We start from the raw sequence: 11,486 nt of genomic DNA, 5'->3' as shown, positions 1-11,486 counted from the left end.
CTCTAATTTCTCGCTGTTGATGGTTTCTTAATGTTTGTCGTTCCATTTGGGACACGTAATCTGCTCATGTCAACTGGTTAGAGCATTACTAGTAGAGCCCTCAAACCCTCAAACCTCTAAAAATAACTGTTCTTTTACAGTTTTCGTCAAAAAAAGCCGTAGACTAGAACCCCTTAACCCTCAAACCCTCAAAAAAATTTAAAGGTCCAACCCTCAAACCCTCTCTCAATCCTCAAAAGTAAGGGTTGGGGAGCAAAACCTACCCCAAACCTCATTTGGCGGTTATACTCGCGCGGGAGGGAAAAATCCTCCCAACTCCCGCGTCCATACCCGCGACCGCCGCTGCTAGTCGCCCCCGTCGCCGGCGGCCGCCCCGTCGACCTCCCGCGTGCAACGACAACGTCGTTCATGGGGAATATTCCGTTATAAGGGTTGGGTTTGAGGGTTCTAATATTTGCCCCTGTTTTTCAATCCATAAAAGTGCACAAAAAAAATCATTTTTGGACCCTTAAAACGCTAGTGAGGGTTTGAGGGTTCTACTAGTAATGCTCTTAGTGGGGAGTGCAGGTAGTTTTCAGGTCCCTAGGTCGATCTATGGCAAAATGGGCTGGGCCAGTTGGGGGTACCCTGTACGAAGAAAAACACAGTTGGGCACTAGGCGTGAAGGATTGTCCCATAAAAAGAAACCAGCGCAAAGGAAAAATCATCATCGGACAAAAAACAAATAAAAAGACCACAAACAAAACTTAGATGTGACATAGTTATGTCACATCTAGATGTGTCTTAGACACACCCATAAACATATGATGATTTTAACTTAGATGTGACATAGTTATGTTACATCTAGATGCGTCCTAGACGGACCCTTGGGTGTGTCTAGGACACATCTAGATGTGAAATAATTATCTCACATCTAAATATGACATCATCCTCATCCTAGAAATTAGCACATCCCACCTCATGGTTGTTTGATTGTCTTTTTTTCTTCGTTTCTTCCGGCCTGCCTGTTCGACTGATCGTCTTACTCTTCCGGTGTCTGTTTCCTGTGGTATGAGTTGCAACATGCAGAACAGCAGAAGCACAGTACTCTGTCAGTTATATACACAAACTAGAGCATACCGAGTACATACACCAATCACTACAACGGATCACTAAAATAGCTCGACGTGCTAAAGCAATCATGGTGCACCGGGAGCCATTGTGTGGGTCCACTTCATCTCAAGCTACAGTAGCTAGCTCTAAATGGATGCCACTCAGACGTTTCATCATTCTTTTTTGCAACACCTTTTTCTTGGTCATTTATAAGGCACAAATTAAACTGAAAACCCAGGATAAAATACCCATGCAAGTAGTTTCGTGTTTGACAACTCATATAGAATTATTTGGGTCATCTATGGATAACATATATAGAAGTACAAACATATGGTAGGCTTGTTCTGCTTGCTGCCCTTGTTCACCTTCCACATACATGTGAGTTGCAAATTAAGAGTGACTATGCAACTAAGGAAAAAACAAAGGATCAAGCCCAATTGAGAGTCGATGGTGGACTTTTCAATTGAGACGAAATAAATTTCGGACCTAGTTGAGTCGAGGTTGTACTTGCAGCTGAGGCAACAAAAATGAGACCTCTTAATCGGCGCCTTCTGTGCTGATTAGGGTTTCGGGCGCCCACACAAGTGCACATATGAGCCAGCCAATCAGTGGCCGACGCGATCGCTTGGCAGACGTGACATCGTTTGCTTTTTGTCAATGGTTGACCACCTGACATGTCAACTATTGACTTTTAAAAAAATGCAAAAAAATTCAGAAAAGCAAATAAATTGCAAAAAAGGAAAAGTTTGTAAATTCAAAAAAGTTCATGGATTTGATTTTTTTACAAAATTCAAAATAAGTTCATGAATTTGAAAAATAAGCACAAAATTGGAAAAAAGTTGATGAGTTTGAAAAATTCATTGTTTTTGAAAAAAACATTCACGAATTTGAGAAAAGTTTGAGGATTTGAAAAAATAAACCACACAAATTTTGAAGGGATAAAGAGGTGGTAAAAGTGGAGAAACTGAAAGGGTTCAATACTGTTTAGCAAATATTGCAACAAAAAACCTGAAAGTAAAAAAGGTGGGCACTTGAATTAATACAAATTGGCCTTATATGTTCCTAAAAAAATGTTAAGTTGTTTTGAAAATAGCGATTACACAAAAGGTTATGAATGAAACGGTGTTTCTCATTTTGTATACAACAATGACATTTCCAAAAAAGGTCAAGAATTAAATCAATCGGCGGGGACTAAAAAACATATAAATGGTGGATTGCTTGAAAGGAAAACATAACATATGAAAAAATGGGACCCTGCGACTCTGTTGCATTTTTTTCAAAAAGTATAAAAAATGGGTAGAAGATGGGGCTTGCACATGGGACATTTGGAAAAAAATTGGTTGGGCCAAAAAATACATAACAAACAATGTTGAGCATCTAAATGCAAAAAAGAAAGGTGGACTAGTAACTGCTAGGGTTGGGGTCGCTCACATTTGTCTATTGAAGATAGAAAATGTAACTGGGATAAAAAATTGGTCGCTCCTCGGGTTGCAAGTTGATGTGAATTTGTAATCGCGACAACGAAAACTTAGAGCCCAGTTGCGAGTCACGTATGATCGACTTGCAATTGAGGTGGACGTGTACTTCAGGTGGCAACAAAAAACATTAAAGTCTAGTTGCAAGTCCATGGACTTGCAACTTGGGCAACAACCAAATTTCAGCTTACTTGCAAGTAGGGGTACTCGCGGCTGGGTGTGAACAAAAATAAGGTCGGGCCATGTTGCGAATCGAGGATGAACATGCGACTAGGCACAAAGTAAAAAAGGTCGGGCCATATTGCGAGTCAAGGGTAGGCTTGCAACTGAGGCAACAACAACTATAGTCCTAGTTGCGAGTCATGGGTGGGCTTGTAACTGGGATGAGAAAAAATGATGGCCCGCTTGCGTGGCGAGGTTGGAGTTGTAACTGGGATGACAAACACACAAGGGTGAACTTGCAACAGGGGCAACTACAATTACAAGTCCCAGTTGTGAGTCGGGGATGGACTTGCAACTCAGGCAACTACACAACTACAAAGCCCCCCAATTGCGAGTTTATGGTGGACTTGCAACTAGGGAAATTACAACTACAAAAATCCCTAGTTGCAAGTCCAGGTGGACTTGCAACTAGAGAAAAAACACGACTACAAAAGCCCCTAGTTGTGAGTCGAGGTTGTACTTGCAATGGAGCGGGAGCATTTGACGTACTGCCCCCTGACGTGGGGCCACTGACGAGTGGGCCCAGGTCTACATGCCAGTGTGCCAACGACATGTCAGGGAATCCGCGTCCACTTGCAACTGGGCAACTACACTACTACATACAAAGTCCCCAGTTACGAGTCGAGGTTGGACTTGCAACTAGGGCAACTGCACTAATATAAAGCCTGTAATTGCAAGTCGAATTGGACTTGCAATTGGGGCAACCACACAACTACAAGCCCCAACTTGCAAGTCGATGGTACACTTGCAACCGGGACAACTAAAACTACAAAAAGCCCCTAGTTACAAGTCGATGGTGGACTTGCAACTGGTCAAATACAACTACAAAAAAGCACCTAGTTGCGAGTCCATGATGGAATGACAACTAGGACAACTACAACTACCACAGGCCCCCAGTTGTGAGCGAGGATGGACTTGCAACTGGGGAAACTACGCTACTAGAAGCCCAATTACTAGTTGATGGTGGTCTTGCAACTGAGGCAACTACAACTACTGCAAGCCCCCTAGTTGTGAGTCGGTGGTGTACTTGCAAATTAAAACTACAAAAAAATCCCTAGTTGCAGTCAAGCGTGAGGTCCTCCAGTTACGTGTCGAGGGTGTACTTGCAATTGAGACAAAAATGGGTCAAACCCAATTGCATGTCGAGGGTGGACTTTCAACGGGGCCAAAAAAGGGTGATACCCATTTACATATCAATGGTGGACTTGCAGCTAGGGAAAATTGGTTGGGCCACCTAGTTGCATGTCGAGGGTGAATTTGCAACCGTGACAAAAAAAGGGTCGGATATCCAGTTGCATGTCGGTTGTCAATGTGCAACTATAGGACAAAAATCGGTTGGACCCTAGTTGCATGTCGGCAGTTGACTTGCAACTGGGACAAGAAAAATAAAAGAGGCGTGCCCAGTTGCATGACAAGAGTGCACTTGCAATAATATAAAAATGTGTCAGGCCCAGTTACATGTCGGTGATTGACTTGCAACTGCGACAAGAAAAATAGAAGAGACGAGCTCCAGTTTGCATGTCGATGGTCGACTTGCAACTAGGAAAAGAAAATAAAGAGGCGACCCAGTTCAATATTGGGAGTACACTTGCACCAGAGACCAAAATGGGTTGGACCCAGTTGCATGTCGGTGATCAACTTGCAACTAGGATAAGAGAAAAAAAGGCTTAGACTTGCAAATAAAAACAAAAAATGGGTCATTGCGTGGCATTGTAGTATTTAGAAGGAGATCCATCCTCATGCCGCCTCTGCTCCAAAGACAAAGAGGAATGTGATAGAGAGATAGAAGGGAGGGAGGGAGGGAGGGGGGGAGAGAGAGAGAGAGAGCGAAGAACGAAACTGATGAGCCAGCGGTCAACTCATCTTTTCGACTTATACAAGCAACTCGTCTCTTCAATTATGACACAGAAAAAGGACAACAAATGCCTAACAAACAAAGACGCACTGTGCGATGGGTTGCAGAATGGACAACAAACGAGTGACATCAAATGCGCGGGACAAAACAACCCCGATCAAAGATTGCACGAAATTTATAGGGATGGATCAAACGGACTAAAACTTAAATGAGACATTGGTAAAACTCATGCAAGGTGATGGCTAGCTTGTAACTGGGGCCGCTACAAACATATGTTTCCCCTAGTTGCGAGCCGATGGTTCACTTGCAACTGGGGCAACTAAAAATATGTACGATGAGTCCTAGTTGCGAGTCGATGATTGGCTTGCAATTGGGCCCTTACAAACATAAGTCTCCTAGTTGCGAGTCGATGGTTGACTTGCAACTGCCCCCCTACAAACATACGCCCTCTAGTTGCAGGTCGATGGTTGACATGCAACTGGGGCCACTACAAAAAATTACAACACATGCTAGTTGAGATTTGGTTCACTTGTAAATAGCCCCCTACAAACATACGCCCCCCTTGTTGCGAGTCGATGGTTGACTTGCAACTCGGCCCCTAAAAATATACTTCCCCCTAGTTGCGAGTCGATGGTTGACTTGCAATTGGGTAACTACAAAAAAGTACGACGCGTCCTATTTGTGAGTCGATGGCTGACTTGCAATTGGGGTCGGCACAAACATACACTTCCTAGTTATGAGTGGATGTTTGATTTGCAACTAGGGCAAGTACAAAAAAGTATGACGCATCCTAATTGCGAGTCGATGGTTGACTTGCAATTGGGCCCCTACAAACATATGTCCCTCCTAGTTGCGAGTTGATGGTTGACTTGCAATTGGGCTTCTACAAACATATGTCGCCCCTAGTTGCCAGCTGATGGTTGACATGCAATTGGGGGCCCTTCAAACATATGCCACATAGTTGCGAGATGATGGTTGACTTGCAACTGCCCCCCTACAAACATACGCCCCCTAGTTGCAAGTCGATGGTTGGCATGCAACTAGGGCGACTACAAAAAAGTACGTCGCGTCCTTGTTGCAAGTCAATGGTTGACTTGCAACTGTCCCCTACAAACATGCGCCCCCCTTGTTGCGAGTCGATGGTTGAATTGCAACTGGGCCCCTACAAACATACTTTCCCCTAGTTGCGAGTCGATGGTTGACTTGCAACTGGGGCAACTACAAAAAAGTACGACGCATCCTAGTTGCGAGTCGATGGCTGACTTGCAACTGGGGCTGGTAGAAACATACACCCCTAGTTCTGAGTGGATTTTGACTTTCAATTGGGGCAATTACAAAAAATTATGGCACATCCTAGTTGCGAGTCGATGGTTGACTTGAAATTGGGCCCCTAATAACATATGTCCCTCCTAGTTGCGAGTTGATGGTTGACTTGCAACTGGGCCCCTAGAAACATATGTTCCCCTAGTTGCCAGCCGATGGTTAACATGAAACTAGGGGTCGTACAAACATATGCCCCCTAGTTGCAAGTCGATTGATGACTTGAAACTGGGGCAACTACAAAAATGTAAGACTTGTCCTAGTTGCGAGTCGATGGCTGACTTGCAACTGGGGTCAGTACAAACATACACCCCCTAGTTCTGAGTGGGTGGGTGACTTGCAATTGGGGCAAGTACAAAAAAGTACAACACGTCCTAGTTGCGAGTCGATGGTTGACTTGCAATTGGGCCCCTACAAACATACATCTCTCCTAGTTACGAGTCGATGGTTGATTTGCAGCTAGGCCCCTACAAACATATGCCCCCCTAGTTGACAACTGATGGTTGACATGCAACTAGGGGCCCTACAAACATATGTCCCCCTAGTTGCGAGTCAATTGTTGACTTGCAACTAGGCCCCATACAAACATGCAATTAGCAGACAACCCTGGTTGTAAAGGTGGCATGCAATTAGCTGACAACCCCAGTTGTAGTCGTATCTGAAGCATGTAGCTGCAGTCGACTTGCAACACTTATAATTATAAGTCTAGTGAAGGACATGCAAATAGCCGATAACCCTCTACCAGCCTAGTTGCAGTCATGGTGAGAGTCATATAGTTATAGTCGGGATACAACACTTTAAGCTGTTAAATAGTGGTTGAGACATGCTACTCGGTGAGAACCGTTGCATTTAGGGCATGCACAGTTGGGCGGCAACACTTGCAATTGTGTTTCTATTGATGAACATGCAACTGGCTGAGAAACCCCTACCAGTCCAATTGCTGTCATGTTGAGGGTCATGTAATTACAACCAAATTATAACACTTGCAGTTGTAAATCTAGTGAACCTCAACTAGTCACACCAAGATTTACAAAAAAAATCATAAATTTTTAACAGTTAATTTATCTAGAAAACATAACTTATATAAATTTGAAAGAGTGTTCAATTTTTTCAAAAAAGTGACGGATTCTAATTAGTGTCCGCACACTTCAAAAAACATCTTGTACAAAAAATATAATGGATTAAAAGTGGAAAAGAGAAGAAAAATAAAAAAAGTAAATAGCAAAAAAGAAAAGATAGAAACATCAATACAAAATTCTCCCAAAAAATAAAAAAATTGCAGCTCAAAATGACAGTGTGACGACAGACACACAAACATAAAAAAACAAAGAAAAATGAGGAAAAACAAAAGGAAATGGGCTAGCACATAAATGGATAAGCCCATGCATAAAGCATGTAGTAGGAAAAAAAATCTTGACTGTACATAGGGACAATCCCATGTGTGTAGACACGCACAGATAATTCCTACAAAATGTTCAAAAAATATTATGCCCACATGACAAAATAATCGTGACTTTGAAAATAAATTTCTTGTGGATCTCGACTGCAAATGTTGTGCCCGCATGAAAAACACACAAACACAAACACAAAAAATGTGGGAAAAAAAGAATGAACAATGCCACTCCTCGTAAAGAAACACAAAAATCGAAATATAATGATAAGAGCGTAAGAAAAAGGGGAATGTGAGAGTGAGAAGATATAATGGTGGATGGGAGCAGAAGGCACAAGAGATTTGGGATTGACTCAATTTCTAATAAACACATCAAGAATTTGAAATAAAAAGGCTCAGGATAAACAAATGATAAAAAAGAAAAACAACACGAAAAGGCCCAGACCTGAACAAAAAGCAGAACAAAGGCAGCCGGGCACCATCACATTTGACAAAAAAAAAAGCAAGCCCATATGCCCACGAAGGCTGAGCACTGCGCGTGATAGGAAAAGCAGACCAGAGGGATACTAGCGATGCGAGACATATCGAGAACACAAACTAAAAGAATTTTGCACGAATCTCACAGCCCCTTATCATATGGTGGACAAGTTAGATGTGACATAACTAAAAAACATCTAGATGTGAGTTAGTAAATCCGTAATTTATTTGTGCGATTTTACAGATTTTGTAGAACCATATAGGCACAATTTGTCCTTTCAGACCGCATGCTAGGACCACGGATGGACTTCAGAGTGCTGTTCGTGAATCCGAACGGAGCGAACGAAAACGACAGGAAACAAATCTACGAACGTGACACTAGAGACACCTCAAATCACACAGGTGTACTGCTCTGATTGACGCTGCAAGATCGAGCATGCACTGGTCACTTCAGAGTTTATTGACGCCAATCAGTCCTTCACTTTGTGATGCGGGCGACGAACTCCTCCATGTCCGCCCACGACGAGCCACCGTTCGCCACGGCGGCACGAACGTCCTCGGCGAGCGCCTTCGCCGCACTCCGCGCGGCGATGCCTTCGTCGGAGTCCATCGCCCTCTTGATGACCTCTTGAATGTCCTTGGCCGGCAGCGTCTCCCGGCTCTTCTCCCATGGCCTCATGACGATCCCGGCCTTGAGGTGGCCGCACACGTACCCAGCGTTCCACGGCTGGTCGGAGTGCATGGGCCACGCGAGGATCGGCTTCCCGTGGCTTAGCCCTTCCAGCAGCGAGTTCCAGCCGCAGTGGCTCACGAACGCCGCCGTGGCGCCGTGCGCCAGGATCTCCAGCTGCGGCGCCCACCCGGTGATCACCAGCCCCCTCCCTTCGGTCCGTTTGGTGAACTCGGACATCAGCTTGGCGTGCCGGCTCTCGCCGGCCTCCGCGAAGATGTCGGCGCGGTCGGCGTCGCGCAGCACCCAGATGAACCGCTGCTCGCAGCTCTGCAGCGCGCCGGCCAGCTCCTCGATCTGCTTGCCAGGCAGCGACGTCATTGTGCCGAAGCACAGGTACAGCACCGATGACGGCGGCTGCTTGTCAAGCCAGTCCATGCACTCATGCCGCGGCTGCATGGTCACGTCCAGCTCTAGCAGTGGGTTTAACGGGCCGATGGAGAATAGCTTCTTGCCGTCGAGGGACAGGGCCTCGGCTTGCGCGTCGACGAACTCTCCCTCGAGCGCGCGGCACGAGTTGAGGAGCAGCCCGGCGCCGGGCACGCCGAGCCCGCCCTGCCGCTCCACGAGCCCCATGAACGCCTCGGTGAGGAAGGACTCGGGTGACGGGACGGGCAGGCCGAGCGCGCGCACCAGGCGGTGGCTGGGGTCCTTGAACCCGGCGCCGAACGACTGCCCCACGCACTGGAGCGCGTACGCCTCGCCGTTGGGCAGCCGCGACGCCTCCGTCGCGGGGAAGGCCACGAGACTGTCGTGCACGACGACGACGCGGCGGTGCTCGGCGGCGAGGTCCTCGAGGAGGCGCCCGAGCGGGGCCGCGGCGTGGTCGCAGAACGCGTCGAAGAGCGGCTGCAGGTGGGCCGGGAACGCGACGGGGCTGTCGGGGTCGGGCGGCGGCGTGGCGTAGGGCGGGACGTCGAGGGCGGCGAAGTGGAGCGAGCGGACGGCGCGCGCGTCCCAGCCCTGCACGCGCGCGCGCGCCTGGCGGACGTGCGGCGCGGGCGCCGCGTAGTGCACGCCCAGGCCCCGGGACGCGAGCAGGAGCGACAGGTGCAGCATCTGGTTGAGGTGCCCCTGCGCCGGGAACGGCACGGCCACGACGGCGACGGGCGCTGGCGCGACCTCCATTGCCGCCGGAGCCATAGTACAGCAGTCCGGCGCCTCTCCGAGCCGCTCACCGTCTGATCGCGTGCTGGACTGCTAGTGCTGCGACCTCTTTACAGGTTCTGCATACCACAGGCGACCGTGCAACTGCATTTGTAGGGGTGTGACTGCCGGCTGACCGGGGCACGTTAGCCTGTCCCATTACTCATTCTGTAGATGTACGTGGGTGCGGTCGGAAGTGGGCCACCCATAGCACCCGCACCTCACAGCCGCCTCTGTCCTTGAGAGATGGCACCCATGCCGATCGCCGCCGCTCCTTGAGAGCTTGAGAGACGCTCCCGCCCATGCCCACTGCACTCGCTCCCAAATCTTATCAGCGCCGGGAGAAAAGTAAGGGTCCTCAAGCGGCCTCCGGGGGTCTTGGTTTGTTCTGTAGGCTGTAGCATGTGAGACATTGCCGGGTATGCATATAAACCTTGATAAAGCATCTCCGACCATCATGCCTTTTGAGGAATGGCTGAATCAGACCGTGTTCATCGAGCATCTAATGACAGAGCGAGTGTAAAAAAGCTCCACCTAATGCATCTTGTGGCTCTGACGGTGCGGGCTGGAAGGTTTGCACGTGCTTGTGTTGTGCTCGCCTGCTTGAATTAATCTTCTTCATCTAATACATTGTAGTTTACACAATAAGAGCAACGGCCGACCCAAACAAACGGCGATTTCGTCCGTTTTTTATTTGTTTGGGTCGGCCGCCTGCCCGACGTCCGTCCTATTTTTAATATGGGTCGGCAGCATGTTCAATGCGCCAATCCATATGTGGCGGCGTGGCCGCCCAATTTTACACAATTTGCATTCAACATATTGTCAAATGAAAATGTAAACAAGCCAAATAGTCTGGCCACTCAAATAAATAGTATAGTTTTACAAGTCAAATACAAATAAAAATGTTTCACATAGTTTTGCAAACGAATAAAAGAATATACATCTATTGGTTGCCAACATGAGCCCACATATACTCAACCAAATCATTTTGCAGTTGCACGTGAGTTTCCCAATCACGCATGTCTTCATGAAATTGAGTGAACTGCTTAAATGTTCCCGCTACTCCATGCTCAGGCACAACATTCTCACTCTGAAACTGAAAGCCTTGATCGTACAGATGTTCCGGGCGCTCGTCTTCTACGATTATATTGTGCATGATCACACAAGCAGTCATCACCTCTCACAGGTTCTGCGTGCTCCAAGTATTATCAGGATACCGAACGATGCCCCATCGAGATTGCAAAACACCAAAGGCACGCTCTACATCCTTTCTAGCACTCTCTTGCTCTTGGGTAAATCTTTTCCTTTCCCTCTAGTATGACAGTGCGAGCCCTGACATGTCCCTTATATTGCCCTTACCAAGCAGAAGGGCAGTTCTTCCACTCTCAGTGCATACAGTCTATGCTGCCAAGCATTCCCGGGAAGCCCCTGCTGGCATTCATCGCCAACAAACGGGTTGTATCTTCAGCTGTCGGCTCTCTCAAGTACTCAGGGCCAAACACAGCAATAACAGCCTTGCAAAACTTATACAGGGACTCTAGGCATGTAGACTCGCTCATACGGACGTACTCGTCAATGAGATCACCGGGCACTCCGTATGCAAGCATTCGGATGACGGCAGTGCATTTCTGATAAGAGGAGAAACCAATCTTGCCGACGGCCTCCTCTTTGCACTCGAAGTAGTCATCATAGCTGACTACTTCCTCTCTAATACGGTTGATGTTGAGGCATATCTCTCTCGATGTGGTTTTGGTGATTGATGACAACATGTTTGCGGAC

The 11,486-nt window shown here is 47.2% G+C and overlaps 1 protein-coding gene across 1 annotated transcript; it reads right to left on the bottom strand.

The window, feature by feature from the left end:
• Positions 1-7,986: 7,986 nt before the first annotated feature.
• On the bottom strand, positions 7,987-9,864 carry LOC125533854 (cis-zeatin O-glucosyltransferase 2-like). Its single transcript, XM_048697185.1, has one exon. The coding sequence runs from the start codon at positions 9,702-9,704 to the stop codon at positions 8,310-8,312; it is 1,395 nt and encodes a 464-aa protein (XP_048553142.1). The 5' UTR covers positions 9,705-9,864; the 3' UTR covers positions 7,987-8,309.
• Positions 9,865-11,486: the final 1,622 nt, after the last annotated feature.

The sequence above is a fragment of the Triticum urartu genome, chromosome 2 (assembly GCF_003073215.2).
Source record: "Triticum urartu cultivar G1812 chromosome 2, Tu2.1, whole genome shotgun sequence".
NCBI lineage: Eukaryota > Viridiplantae > Streptophyta > Magnoliopsida > Poales > Poaceae > Triticum > Triticum urartu.
Note: the sequence above shows the minus strand (reverse complement) of the source record. Positions and strands in the feature narration are given on the sequence as shown.